The sequence below is a fragment of the Otolemur garnettii genome, unplaced genomic scaffold (genome assembly GCF_000181295.1).
Source record: "Otolemur garnettii isolate 467f Iridium unplaced genomic scaffold, OtoGar3 scaffold00295, whole genome shotgun sequence".
NCBI lineage: Eukaryota > Metazoa > Chordata > Mammalia > Primates > Galagidae > Otolemur > Otolemur garnettii.
In genome coordinates, this window is record NW_003852690.1 from 644,904 (window position 1) to 660,801 (window position 15,898).

At 35.8% G+C, this 15,898-nt stretch overlaps 1 protein-coding gene and 1 pseudogene across 3 annotated transcripts in view; one reads left to right on the forward strand and one right to left on the reverse strand.

The window, feature by feature from the left end:
* The window catches only part of PHKA1 (phosphorylase kinase regulatory subunit alpha 1), a 404,208-nt gene that overhangs the window by 232,475 nt on the left and 155,835 nt on the right, over nucleotides 1-15,898 (reverse strand). For all 3 annotated transcript variants that reach the window (XM_003803354.3, XM_003803353.3, XM_012813746.2), the window contains exon 17: nucleotides 3,375-3,453. In XM_003803354.3, coding sequence (XP_003803402.1) covers nucleotides 3,375-3,453 — 79 coding nt within the window. The remainder of the gene's footprint in view (nucleotides 1-3,374; nucleotides 3,454-15,898) is intronic.
* LOC100952163 lies at nucleotides 7,730-8,644 on the forward strand (annotated as a pseudogene).

Below are 15,898 nucleotides of genomic sequence, written 5' to 3' on the forward strand. Positions count from 1 at the left end.
TAAAGAACCAAGAGCTGAACCCGGCTACTTACCGCTATATGATCTTTGACAAGCCAATTAAAAACATTGAATGGGGAAAAGATTCCCTATTCAACAAATGGTGCTGGACGAACGGGCTAGCGACAGGCAGAAAACTGAAACTGGACCCACACCTGTCACCACTAACTAAGATCGATTCTCACTGGATTAAAGACTTAAATTTAAGACATGAAACTATAAAAACATTAGAAGAAAGTGCAGGGAAAATTCTTGAAGAAATAGGCCTGGGCGAAAATGTGATGAGGAGGACCCCCAGGCAATTGAAGCAACATCAAAAATATACTACTGAGACCTCCTCAAATTAAAAAGCTTCTGCACAGCCACAAACACAGTAAGAAAAGTAAGTAGAGAACCCTCAGAATGGGAAAAGATATTTGCTGGTTATGCTTCCAACAAAGGTCTTATAACCAGAATCCACAGAGAACTCAAGCATAGTAGCAAGAAGAGAACAAATGATCCCATCGCAGGGTGGGCAAGAGAGTAACTTCTCTGAAGAAGACAGATGCATGGCCCACAGACATATGAAAAAATGTTCACCATCCTTAATCATCAGAGAAATGCAAATCAAAACCACTCTGAGATATCATCTAACGCCAGTTAGATTAGCCCATATCACAAAATCCGCAAATCACAGATGCTGGTGGGGTTGTGAAGAAAAGGGAACACTACTACACTGCTGGTGGGAATGCAAACTAATACATCCCTTTTGGAAAACCGTATGGAGAACACTCAGAGATCTAAATATTGATCTACCATTTGATCCTATAATTCCTCTGTTAGGTATATATCAAGAAGACCATAAAGCATGCTATAATACAGATATCTGTACCAGAATGTTCATTGCAGCCCAATTCACAATTGCTAGGTCATGGAAGAAGCCCAAGTGCCCATCTTCCCATGAATAGATCAATAAATTGTGGTATATGTACACCATGGAATACTATACAGCCACAAAGAAGGATGGAGACCTTGCCTCCTTCATGTTTACATGGATGGAGCTGGAAAATGTCCTCCTTAGCAAAGTATCTCAAGAATGGAAGAAAAAATATCCAATGTACTCAACACTATTATGAAACTAATTATTAGCTATCTTAGGAAAGCTACAATCCAAATGGAGCCCTAGACTATGGGGAAAGGGGAGGAGGGGAAGGGGAGGGGGGAGTATGGGTGAAGAGAATAATATTGTGGGGATCACGCCTATAATTTATCCTATTAGGGTACATGTGAATTTGTCTAAAGGTTGAATATAAATGTCTTAACACAACAATTATGAGAAAGTCATGATGGCTATGTTAGCCAGTTGGAGGAGAGTTTTCCACACTGCATATGAAAGCAACACACTGTATCCTATGATAGAATTAATGTACACAATTATGATCTAATAAAAAATAAATTAAAAAAACGAAATACCAGAAGATATTAACATATGGCAGATTATATCATGTTCTTGGCTAGGAAGAATCATTATTGCCCAGAACAATCTACAGATTTAATTCAATCCACCTTAAAATAGCAACAGCATACTTTGAAGAACTTGAAAAATTATTTTTCATTTTGTATAGAACTCAGAAAATATCCCTATAGCCAAAGTAATTGTTGGTAATAAAAACAAATCCAGAGGCATCACTCTACCAGACTTGAGGTTATACTACAAGTTCATAGTGATCAAAACAGCATGGTATTGGCACAAAAATAGACACACAGATCTATGGGACAGAATAGCAAACTTCAAGATGAAACAGGCTCTTATTTCCATCTTATCTTTGCTAAACCAACAAAAGCATGCACAGGGGGAAAGAATCCTTGCTCAATAAATGGTGCTGGGAAAACTAGATAACCACATGTAAAACACTGAAATTGGACCTGTACTTTTCACCACTTACAAAAATTGACTCATAGTGTATAACAGATTTAAATCCAAGACACGAAACAATAAAAATCCTGAAGAAAGCATGAGAAAACTGTTGATGATATATGACTGGGGAAAGATTTTATGAAGAACACCCCATTCATTGGCAAGCAAAACAACAACAAAAATAAATAAATGAGGCTTAAGCTAAAAAGCTTCTGTAAAGCTAAGGACACAACAATTAAAGCAAACATACAGCCTTCAGAATGGAAGAAGATATTTGTGTGTTATGAATGTGACAATGGGTTGATGATTAAAATCTATAGAAAAATCAAATTAATCAACAAAAAGAGCAAACATGTATTACTGGGCAAGAGACATGAACAGACTTCCTCTGAGGAAGACAGATGAATGGCTAATACACATATGAAAAAAATGCTCATTGGGCGGCACCTGTGGCTCAAAGCAGTAGGGCCCTGGCCCCATATGCCAGAGGTGGTGGGTTCAAACCCAGCCCCAGCCAAAAGCTGCAAAAAAAAAAAAAAAAAAACCCAAAACCCATTGTCCCTAATCATCAGAAAAATGCAAATCAAAATCCTGAGAGATCACCTAACCTCAGTGAGAATAGCCCACATTACAAAGTACCAAAGTTGCTGATATTGGCAAGGGTATGGAGAAAAGGGAACACTTCTATGCTGTTGGTGGGGCTGCAAACTAATACAGCCTCTTTGGAAAGAAGTATGGAGAATCCTCAAAGAACTCAAAATAGACCTTGCTTTTCATCACACAATCATACTACTATGCATCTACCCAGAAGAAAAAAAAATCATTTTATCATAAGGATATTTGCACTAGATTGACTAGATTGTTTATCGTAGCTCAATTTACAATCACCAAGGAAACTATCCAGATGCCCATTGACCCATGAATGGATTAATAAACTGTGCTATATGTATACCATGGAATACTTTTCAGCCATAAAAAATTGTACTTTGTATGTTTTTTATTTACCTGGATGGAATTGAAACATTCTCCTTAGTAAAGTAACACAATAATGGAAAAGCTAGTATCCAGTATACTCAATACTAATATGAAGCCAGTAGACAAAATAATTTACTCCCACATAAGAGAAAAACTCAAAAGAAGGGGAGAAGGGAGGGGGATTCGTGTGCTCCCAACTAATGGGAACTATGTAAGGGTATATGGCACACCTCCTGGGTGCAGGAAAACCTACAAATAGGACCTTACCTAACAAATGTAAAGATTATAACCTAACCTCCATACCCTCATATTAATCAGAAATAAAAAAAAATCTTAGTATACCATATTCAATTATTTTGGTACCAGTTAACCACTGTTAACTGAAATCTCAGAAAGCAAAATTCTGGATAGGGGGACTACAGTACACAGAAAGGCATCACAAATCTGAGATTACTATATCAAATATCATTTTATTTCACTAAAGAGTGTATGGAGGGTCACTTACCTTGCCCCACCAAAATAGCCATCCTGCATTTTTTGGAGTGCTGCCAGTATACTTGAATTCAAGCTGGTTCCATCTTCATCTTGAAATGAAGAGAATTTTAAAACAATGTATTTGTGGTTTTAACTTTCAATTAGGGGAAAATCATTCAATTATTTGAAATTAACATTCTGGGGTGATGGTACAAATGAAACACTCCTCATTGACCACTATCTGAGAACTAATAGCACTGCAGAATGGGCAAATGGTTAGGAATGATGACCAGTAGACAGAGTTCCTCAAAGGCATTATTATACTTATCATAAGTACTTAGCACAGTGTCTGACAACAGAATGCTTAATGACTACTTAATGCTAACAATAACAACAGCAACCATTTGCTGAATGTTATGTGCCAAGCCTATTCTAAACATTCTATAAACATTATGTCATACATTGAACTTTTGTTTACATATGTGTTATATAAGCATACAAATGCCTGGAAAGCTAACAATTATCTGATTTTATGTAGAAGGATTTATACTGCACATCCTCTTCTGTGACCCATTTTTTTCTAATTTATTCTTTGTAATAGCTAAAAATGATTCCATAGCAAACATTTATATAGTTTTATATTATAATAAACATTGTAATAAAGATCATTACCCACATCTTTATGCACTTACTCTATTATTTCTTTAAATTCCTACAAGTAGAACTTAGGACAAAGGTAACACTTACTAAAAAAATTATAGAGACAAATTACCCACTGAAAGAGTTGTGCTGATATTTCCATTAACAATAATAGAAAGTGACTGTTTTCCCACACATTTGACGAAAGTGGGCAAAAATATTTCTTAATCTGATAAGTAAAACAAGAACACATTGTTTTAATTTTATTTCTAGTAAGACTGAGCGTGTTTTTATGTACTTACTGGCTATTTGTATTTCTTTTATGAATTGCCTATTCATGTCCCATCCTATTTCTTTTCAGGTCAGTACTTTATTTACTATATAAAACACACTTTCTTCTAGATAATTTTAGACTATAAATGCTGGGGGAAATATTATGAAATTAAGGTTATGAAGGTTTTCTTCATTTGAGACTGAGGTTCTATCATTATATCATTTTGATAAAAAAATAAATTTAGGGTATTTTTGAAAACTTCTAGTGAAAACAATTTCAAATACTTTCATCAGTAGCAACTCACATGCTGTGTACAACTTACGTTTTGTAAATCTAACCTAAAATATGCATTCAAATATAATCACAAATTTTTCAAATACTTTATACCATTTAGAATAGTGTATATAATTCTTTTTTTTCCTCTTTAAAACTTCAGAATACTGTGTGGGTACACCCTCCTTATTTACATAGCTTGTTTCTATATCATTTAAGTCAAAATTATTAGTATGATCTTCACTCAGAAAGTGTGCAATGGACCCATACAATGTATACACTGGGTAGGAATTTACCCATTGCCTTCTTCCTACCAATATACTTGAATTTCATTGAGTTTTGCTGACACAACCCAAGTGCCCATTAATAAATGAATGGATTAATAAAATGTGGAATATACATACTATGGAATACTATTAAGCCATAGAATTCTTTGCTTTAACCATCCCATATTTGGTGCAAATATTTTTCCTTTTCCTTTCTTTACATTGCAGGATATTACAAGAGTATACTTGTTTTGGTTACATACATTGGTTTTGCACCATTTGGGTCAAAGTTATAGGTGTCACCCAGATAGGGTGCATTGTACCTGTTAGGTGTGAATTTACCTCTTCCCTCTTCTCCCATCACACCTACTTGATTTTTGATGAGTTCTACTTCTACATGTGCACATAAGTGTTGACTGATTAGTACCAATTTAATAGTGAGTACGTTTGGTGTTTGTTTTTCCATCCAGGTTAATACAATAGGTATTAGTCCACCCCCCTTTTTATAGCTGAGTATTATCCCCTGGTACACATATGCCACATTTATTAATCCACTCGTGTTGATTGGCACTTGGGATTGTTTCTATATCCTTGCAATTGTGAGTTGTGCTACTATACACATTTGGGTGCTGGTTTATTTTTTATAAAATGTCTTTTTTTATTTTGATTAATTAACACCTAGCAGTGGGATTGGTACATCAAATGGAATAGGAGGAAAAAGAGAGGGAGGTATGTCTATACTACTTTGTTTTTTTCTAATTTAATTTTTAATTAAAATCATAACTGTATACATTTATGGGGTAGAATGTGATGAATTGATATACAATGTGGAATGCTTAAATCAAACTAATTAATATATCTATCACACTTACTTGCTGTAAGACATTTAAAATTTAGTTATTTTGAAATATATTGTTGTATTGTACACATTAGGTGACATTCCTCCAAATACCCTCTCTCCTCCCACCAATTGCTCTCTCTACTTCCTCTCCCCTCTCCCTTGCTAGACTATATTTGTGTTTTATCATTTGACAATACTAATTTCCATAGAGGTTGTACTAGTTTGCAGTCCCAGCAACAGTGTATGAGTATTCTTACCTCTACATCTATGCCACCATTTGTTGTTTTGGGACTTTTTAATAAAAGCCATTCTCACCGAAGTTAAATGCTATCTCATTATGGTTTTGATGTGCCTTTCTCTAATGATTAGAAATGATGAGCAATTTTTCTTTTTTTTATTGTTGAGGATTCATTGAGGGTACAAAGAACCAGGTTACACTGCTTGCATTTGTTAGGTAAAGTCCCTCTTATAACTGTGTCCCACCACCAAGAGGTGTGTCACACATCATGATCCCACATCCTCTTTCTCTTTCCCTCAATCCACTCCCCCATTCCCCCACCCTCTGCCATGTACTAGCATCAACTGTCTCATATCAGAATTAAGTACACTGGAGTCTTGCTTATCCATTCTTGTGATGCTTTACTAAGAAGAATGTTTTGGCTCCATCCATGTTAATACAAAAGATGTAAACTCACCATATATTTTAGTGGAAGAATAGTATTCCATGGTATACATACACCACAGCTTGTTAATCCATTCCTGGATTGGTGGGCATTAAGGTTGTTTCCACAATTTGGCAATTGTAAATAGAGCAGCAATAAACAGTCTAGTGCAAATGTCCTTAATGATAAAAGGATTTTGTTTTTCTTCTGAGTAGATGCCCAGTAATGGGATTGAACAATCAAATGGGATGTCTGCTTTGAGTTCTTTGATGATTCTCCAAACTTCCTTCCAAAAAGGCTGTATTAGTTTGCAACCCCACCAGCACTGTAAAAGTGTTTTTTCCTTGTCTCCACATCCATGCCAACATCTGCAGCTTTGAGACTTTGTGATGTGGGCCATTCTCACTGGGGTTAGGCAATATCTCAGGGTAGTTTTGATTTGCATTTCTCTGATAATTAGGGATGATGAGCATTTTTTCATGTTTGTTAGCCATTCGTCTGTCTTTTTTAGAGAAGGTTGTATTCATCTTTCTTCCCCATTGATATAAGGGATTGTTGGCTCTTTTAATTTTTTTTATTCTTTTATTTATTGCAGTTTTTGGCTGGGGCCAGGTTTGAACTTGCCACCTCTGGTATATGGGGCTGGCACCCTACTCTTTTGAGCCACCGGTGCTGCCCGGTTGGCTCCTTTTATGTTGCTTAATTTGTGTTCTCTGTAGATCCTAGTTGTTAAGCTCTTGTCAATACCTAATATGCAAACATCTTTTCCAATTCTGATTGTTGTATGCTTGGTTTGGTTGTTGTCTCCTAATCTATACAGAAGCTATTCAGTTTAATTCCCATTTGTTTATTGTTGCTGTTGCAATTGCCACTGGAGTCTTCTTCACAAAGTTTCCTAGGCCAATACCTTCAAGTGTTTTCCCCACACTTTCCTTGAGGATTTTTATTGTTTCATGCCTTAGATTTAGATCTTTTATCCATCTTGAATCAATTTTAGTGACTGGAGAAAAGTGTGGGTCTAGTTTCAGTCTTTCACATGTGGATACCCAGTTCTCCCAGCACCATTTGTTGAATAGGGATTCTTTCCCCTATGTTTTTGTCTGCTTTGTCAAATGGCAATATGAGGAGGGGTTTATATCTGGGTTCTCTGTTATCATCCATTGGTCTATGTCTCTATTCTTGTGTCAGTGCCATACTGTTTTTGTTACTATAGCTTTGTAGTATAGCTTGAAGTCTTGCAAATTTATGCCCCTGAGTTTTTCTTGTTGTTTAAGGTTGCTTTTGCTATATAGGGTATACAAAGTATAGGATTATCTTTTATAGAACTGTGAAAAATGACATTTGTATTTTAATGGAGATCACATTGTATCTGTAGATCACTTTGGGCAGTATAGACTTCATTTTAACAATGTTGATTCTTGGCTCTGGACCATGGCAGCTTTGCTAGGCGGCATGTTCTCTGGGCAGCCACTGGGTCCTTCCCCACCCCCACCGGGACTCCCAGGCCAGGCTTCACTGCTTCAGGCAGTGCCAGGTGCTCCGAGACCTTCTAACAGTACTTTGGTGGACGAGTTGGAGTCATCTTTCGAGGCTTGTTTTGCTTCTCTGGTGAGTCAGGACTATGTCGATGGCACTGATCAGGAAGAAATTCGAACTGGTGTTGATCAGTGTATCCAGAACCTTCTGGATATTGCAAGACAGACAGAATGTTTTTTTTTCTACAAAAAAGATTGCAGTTATCTGTCCAGAAACCAGAGCAAGTTATCAAAGAGGACATCTTTGAGCTAAGGAATGAATTACAGTTGAAAGACGCACTAGTCCAGAAGCACTTGACAAAGCTGAGGCACTGGCAGCAGGTGCTGGAAGACATCAGTGTGCAGCTGACATGCCTCAGGGCTCCCTGACCTACCTGGAACAGGTGTCAGCCACTATCCCTGCACCTCTGAAGCCCACCTGAGGGAGGGTATGCCAGAGTGCCAGCAGCCTTGGACAGCTTGCCACACACTTCTCATGGATGTGGGTGGTATTTTGGAAGAACTCTTTGCCAGGGAATGAGTTGATTTTAGTTCTATGCTCCCAGCTAAAATTTTTCCACTATTTTTATAAGCTGTTTAATTTTTGAAATGCTTGTGGCTTGAGCCACAGGTGAAATGTGAATGTGTCTTTTGCAAAGTTGAGACTGTTAGTGTGGTGATATGTACAGATTGTTTTTTATGGGTTTGTTTGAGGGCTTTTTTGCTTTTTAAATTTTTGTGTGACTTTCCATCTCCTTGCATGTGCTTCTAGTTGTCAGTCGACTTTATTTGAGCTGAGGGAAAAGACCATTAAGTAGCCTAAGAATGCAGGATGAGAATTTTGCTTGGGGTCCTTTATGATAATTACCCCATAATGGTAGGGTAGAAAAATAAGTCAATTTGCTGTGTGTCAATGTTGAACTACCTCAAGAAGAGGAATGTAGTACACGATGTTCATCTTGTGCCCAGAGCTCTCAGAGCAAGGAGATTGTAAATAGGAGGAGGAGCATTAAAAGTTCCTGGGTTAGTGGAAAGAAAACAAACAAACAATGTTGATTCTCTTGATCCATGATCATGATATGTTTTTCTGTTTACAACCTCTGCTATTTCCTTCTTCAGTACTTCATAAACCCCCCTCATAGAGATTTTTAACTTCCTTACTGACATATATTCTTAAATATTTTATTTTGTGTGTTACCATTGTGAGGAGTATTGAGTTTCTTATTTGATTCTGAACTTGAGTTTTATTTGTGTATGTGAATGCTGTTGATTTGTGTATATTGATTTTGTAACCTGAGACTTTCTTGAATTTATTTATCAATTTCAGGAGTTTCTTGGCAGACTCTTTGGGACTTTATAGGCATAAGATCATATCATCAGCAGAGAATGATTTAGTTTGACCTCTTCTTTCCCCACTTGGATACCCTTGATATCCTTCTCTTGTCTGATTGCTCTGGCTAGAACTTCCAGAACTATGTTGAATAGAAGTGGTAATGGTGGGCTACATTGTCTGGTTCCAGTTTTAAATGGGGATGCTTTTAGTTTTTTCCCATTCAGTATGATGTTGGCTGTGGGTTTGTTGTATATGGCTTTAAAATTTTGACGTAGTCCTGTCTATAGCTATCTTGTTAAGCATTCCTATTATAAAAGGGTGAATTTTGTCAAATGGTTGTCTTACATCTATTGAGAGAATCATATACTCTTTGTTTTTACTTCTATTTATTTGGTGAATTCCATTTATAGATTTGTGTATATTAAACCATCCTTACATCTCTGGGATGCAGCCCAATTTGTCATGGTGAATTAATTTTTTGATGTGCAATTGAATTGAGTTCACTAAGATTTTATTGGGAATTTCTTGCATCTCTATTCATAAGGGATATTGGTCTATAGTTTTTCTTTTTTTCTTAAGCCCTTTACTAGCTTTGGTATCAAAGTGATATTGGTGTTGTAAAACATGTTGGGAAGGATTCCTTCCTTTTTGATGCTATGGAGTAACTTTTGCAGATGGGTACCAGTTCTTTTTTTGTAATTCTGGTAAAATTCAAGTGTGAAACCATCTAGTCCAGAATGTTGTTTTTTTTTTTGTTGTTGTTGTTAGGAATTTTTTTTTTTAATGTTGATTCAATTTTGGTACTTGATATTGGTCTGTCCCAGAATCCTATTTCTGCCTTATTGAGCCTAGGGAGTCTTTGTGTTTCTAAGAATTTGTACATTTCTTCCATGGTTTCAACTTCCCATTTTCTTTTCTTTTATACTTGGTTATTCTTGTACATTTTCTCTTCCATGGCATATCTAGGTTCAGCTTGTTCATCAAAATTTATTTTTGTATTTTTCTTTGGAAATTCAATGAATTGGTAGATTCATTTAACAAGAATAGATGCCCTCTCAATACTAACTATTTATTAGTATGTAGAAACATGATTTATCTTTCTACTGATTAAAATCTTTTACGGTCTTTGGTAGTTATACATTTTTTCTCATATAATTTTAGAGGTATTTCTTAAGCTTATCATTTACTTTTCTAGAAAATTTGTCAATTTTAACTAGACTTACAAAATTGTACTTGGTATTATTCTGCAGTTTCAAAAATTTCTTCCATTTCTGTTGCTGTCTCCTTTTAGAACCTGTGTGCATTGGTGACCATTCTCATTCCTACTGTTTTTATTATGTTTTTTCTTTACTTTGAACTCTATTTTACTAAATATTAATGTAGCCACTCTCATTTTCTAAATTAAATAATAGCTGTGTACATCAGTGCAATCATGGGGTAAAATGTGCTGGTTTTATATACAATTTGAAATATTTTCAACAAACTGGTTAACATAGCCTTCACTGAATTTTCTTAGTTATTGTCTTAAGAGACTTATATTCTACATTTAGTAAATTTCACATGTACACTTGTAAGATGCACTGTAGGTGTGGTCCCACCAATTTACCTCCCTCCACCCATCCCCCCCATCCTCCCTTTCCCCTTTCCTCATATTTTTTGGCTTTATTTTGGTTATAGCTTTCATATGAAAGCTATAAATTAGTTTTATAGTAGGGTTGAGTACAGTGGATAGGTTTTCTTCCATTTTTGAGATACTTTGCTAAAAAGAATATGTTCCAGCTACATCCATGTAAACATGAAAGAGGTAAAGTCTCCATCTTTCTTTAAGGCAGCATAATATTCCATGGTGTGCATATACAACAAATTATTAATCCATTCATTGGTTGATGGGCACTTTGGCTTCTTCCATGAGTTAGCAATTATGTATTGGCCTGCAATAAACATTCTGGTTCAAATATCTTTGTTATAATGTGAATTTTTTGTTTTCTGGATATATATCTAGTAGGGGAATTGTAGGATCAAATGGCAGGTCTATATTTAGATCCCTAAGTGTTCTCCAAACTTCTTTCCAAAGGAATGTATTAGTTTGCATTCCCACCAGCAAAGAAGTGTTCCCTTTTCTCCACATACACACCAACATCTCTGGTTTGGGGATTTTGTGATGTGGGCTAATCCTACTGGAGTTAGATGATATCTCAAAGTAGTTTTGATTTGCATTTCTCTGATGATTAAGGATGATGAGCATCTTTTCATATGTCTGTAGGCTGGACGCCAGTCTTCTTCAGAAAAGTTTCTCTTCAAGTCTCTTGCTCATCCTGAGATGGGATCACTTGTTCTTTTCTTGCTAATATGTTTCAATTCTCTGTGGATTCTTGTTATTAAACCTTTGACAGAGACATAACCTGCAAATATCTTCTCCCATTCTGAGGGCTGTCTGCTTGCTTTACTAACTGTGTTCTTGGCTGTGCAGAAGCTTTTTAGTTTGGTCAGGTACCAGTAATGTATTTTTGGTGTTTAAAAAGCAACACCAAAAATACAACATGAATTGGTCAGGGGGTCTTCCTCATAAAATATTCGCACAGCTTGATTTCTTCAAGTGTTTTCCCTGCACTTTCTTCAGGTATTTTTATAGTTTCTTGTCTTAAGTTTAAAGCTTTAATCCAGCGAGAGTCTATCTTAGTTAATGATAAAAGGTGTGGGTCCATTTTTAGTCTTCTACAGGTTGCCAGCCAGTTCACCCAGCACCATTTATTAAATAGGGAATCTTTTCCCCACTGAATGTTTTTAAATGACTTATGAAAGACCAAATAATGGTAAGTAGCTGGGTTCATCTCTTGGTTCTCTATTCTATTCCATACATCTACCTCTCTGTTTTTATGCCAATACCATGCTGTTTTGATCGCTATGGATTTATAGTATAGTCTGATGTCTGGTAGCGTGATTACTCCTGCTTTGTTTTTATTTCTGAGTAATGTCTTCGCTATTCGAGGTTTTTTCTGATTCCATATACAAAGAAGTATTATTTTTTCAAGATCTTTAAAGTATGACAATGGAACTTTAATACGGATTGCTTTAAATTATATATTGTTTTGGGTAGTATGGACATTTTAACAATGTTAATTCTTCCCAGCCATGAGCGTGGTATGTTTTTCCATTTGTTAACATTTTCAGCTATTTCTTTTCGTAGAGTTTCATAGTTCTCTTTATAAAGTTCTTTCATGTCCTCTGTTAGGTAAACTCCCAGATATTTCCTCTTCTTTGGTACTACAGTAAACAAAATAGAGTTCTTGACTATTTTTTCAGCTTGACTGTTGTTGGTATATATAAAGGCTACTGATTTATGAGTGTTGATTTTGTAACCTGAGATGCTGCTGTATTCCTTAATCACTTCTAAGAGTTTTGCAGTAGAGTCTCTGGTGTTTTTCAGATATACAATCATATCATCTGCAAAGTGAAAGTTTGACGTCTTCTGACCCTATATGGATACCCTTGATCACCTTTTCTTGCCTAATTGTGATGGCTAGGACTTACATTACAATGTTAAAAAGCAATGCAGACAATGGGCAACCTTTCCTGGTTCCAGATCTGAGTGGAAATGATTTCAATTTAACTCCATTAAATACAATGTTGGCTGTGGGTTTGCTGTAGATGACCCCTATCAGTTTAAGAAATGTCCCTTCTATACCAATTTTCATAAGTGTTCTGATCATGAAAGGATGCTGGATATTGTCAAAAGATTTTTTCTGCATCAATTGAGAGAATCATATGGTCTTTGTTTTATAATTTATTTCTGTGATGAATTATATTTATAAATTTACATATGTTGAACCGTCCTTGAGATTCTGGGATAAAACTCACTTGGTCATGGTATATAATTTGTCTGATGTGTCGCTGGATTCTGTTCATTAGGATCTTGTTGAATATTTTCGCATCAATATTCATTAGTGATATTGATCTATAATTTTCTTTTCTTGTTGGGTCTTTACCTGGTTTGGGGATCAAGGTGATGTTTCCTTCATAGAAAGTGTTGGGTAGTATTCCTTGTTTTTCTATATTTTGGAAAACGTAATATACATACTAGTTCCTGTTTAACGGTTTGGTAGAATTCTGATGTGAAGCTATCTAGTCATGGGCTTTTTTTTTTAGGAAGATTTTGTATAGTTAATGCTATTTCAGAACTTGATATAGGCTTGTTCAACAATCCCATTCCATTCTGGCAAAGTCTAGGAAGGTGGCGTGCTTCCACGTAGTGGTCTATTTCCTTAAGATATTTGTATTTCTGAGAATAGATTTTCTTATAATATTCATTGATGTTTTTGAAATTGAGAGATCTGTTGTTATTTCATCTTTACCATTTCTGAATGATAAAACTGAAGATTTTACTCTTTTTTTCCTGGTTAGCTTAGCCAAAGGTTTATCTATTTTGTTGACCTTTTCAAAAAACCAACTTTAGCTGGTTTAGTTATAGCAAACTATAGTTGTAGTTTGATTTATTGATCTGTTGTATAATCCTTTTGTTTTCAACTTCATTTATTTCTGCTCTAAATTTGGTTATTTCTTTTCTTCTGCTGGGTTTGGGATTGAAATGTTCTTCCTTCTCCAGGTGCTTGAGATGTTCCATTATGTTGCTAACTTCCTCTCTTTCCGTTCTCTTGAGGAAGGCTTGCAGTGCTATAAATTTCCCTCTTAGGACTGCCTTTGTGGTATCCCAGAGGTTCTGATAATTTGTGTCTTCATTATTGTTTGTTCTACAAATTTGGTAATTTCCTTGTTAATCTCATCTATGACCCAACTATCATTCAGCATAAAGTTATTTAGTTTCCATGTTTTTGAATGAGTATGTAGATTCCTGTTGTTACTGAGTTCAACTTTTTTTCCATGATGGTCCGAGAAGGTGCAAGGAATAATTTCTATTCTTTTAAATTTCTTGAGGTTAGACTTGTGGCCTAAGATGTGAGCAATTTTGGAGTATGTTTCATGTACTGATGAGAAGAATGTTTATAGTTTTGTTAGGATGAAATGTTCTGTAGATGTGTGTTAAATCCAATTGTTGAATTGCTAAGTTTAAGTCTAAAATTTGATTTCTTCAATTCTTATTGGAGGATCTATCCAACACTACCACAGAAGTGTTAAAATCTCTGATTATTATGGTACTAGTGGAAATTAAGTTGCTCGTATCTGGTAGAGTCACTCTTATAAATTTAGACACATTCTGGTTGGATGCATAAATGTTAATTCAAATCTCATCATGTTGAGTGCTGTCCTTAACAAACATGAAGTGACCATCCTTATCTTTCCTTAGTTTTGTTGGTTTAAAGCCTATTGTATCTGCAAATAAAATTGCAACACCTGCTTTTTTTCTGATTTCCATTTGCCTGAAATATAGATCACCCTGAGTCTATATTTATTTTTAAGGTAAGATGAAATTCTTATATGCAGCAGATATCTGGCCTGAATTTTTATATCCAGTAAACCAACCTGTGCCTCTTTAGAGGTCAATTTAAGCCATTCACATTAATTGTGAATATTGATCAGCCTGGTAGCATTTTGGGTATCAAGTTTTTAAAAGTTCCAGTGGACATTTTTAATCCTTTCACCACTGTAGTAGCTGGAATGTGATCACAAGTTTCTGAGTGAGTTAACTTTGGTGGTAGAGAATTGTACTGTTCATTATGGAGGATGGGTCTGAGAATATCCTTGAGAGCTGGTTTAGTTATAGCAAATTTCTTCAACATATGAATGTCATTAAAGTATTTAATTTCTCCATCAAAAATGAAACTCAGCTTCACTGGATACAGGATCCTGGGTTGAAAGGTATTTTGTTTTAGTAGATTAAAAGTCGATGACCACCCTCTTCTAGCTTGAAAGGTTTTAGCAGAGAGATCTGCAGTCATTTTAATGCCTTGTAGCCTATGGTTTTCTTACAGCTGGCTGCTTGCCGAATTTTCTCCTTCATTTTAACTTTGATGAAGTTAATTGTAATGTGTCTAGGAGATGTCTTATTCGGGTTGAGTTGTGCTGGGGTTCTGAAACCGTCTGCTATCTGAATTTCAGAATTGCTTGGCATGTCTGGGAAGTTCTCCTTCAGTATCTCATGAAATAGAGCATCTGTGCCTTTCGAAGCCACCTCTTCACCTTCAGAATACCTATAAAGCGAATGTTAGTTTTCTTCGAATTAACTCAGAGATCTCTGAGAGAATGATCCATTTTTACTCTCCACTTCCCTTCTTCTTTGAGCACTTGGGAGTGTTCAAAAGCTTTATCTTCAATGTCAGAGCTCCTGTCTTCTGCCTCCTCCATTCTTTTACTGAGGGATTCTACTGTATTTCTCAGATCTTGTCTCAATGTGTCAAAATCTTTGGTGATTTTTGTCTTTGAATTCATTGAATTCTTGAGATGACTTTTGAAATTCTCCTTGAATTTCTATTTCCAATTATGCCTCCATTCTATTAATCTTATTTGCAATCCAAATTCTGAATTTGATTTCTGACATCTCAGCCATTTGTTTATGAATGATATCTTCTGGTGTGTGCACCATGTCGTTACTTGGGGGAGTTGATCTATTCTGGGTTATTCATGTTACCAGTTTTTCTGCTGATTCCACCCCATGATTATTTTACACCATTTATCTAGATGAGCAGATAAGGTGAAGTTGGGTTGGGGGCTCCTAGAGTAGTGATGAACCAGCCCTTTTCCCAAGAGCTAGGACTGGTATCTGTACCTTTCCTCCAGAGTTTTGCAAAGGATCCATAT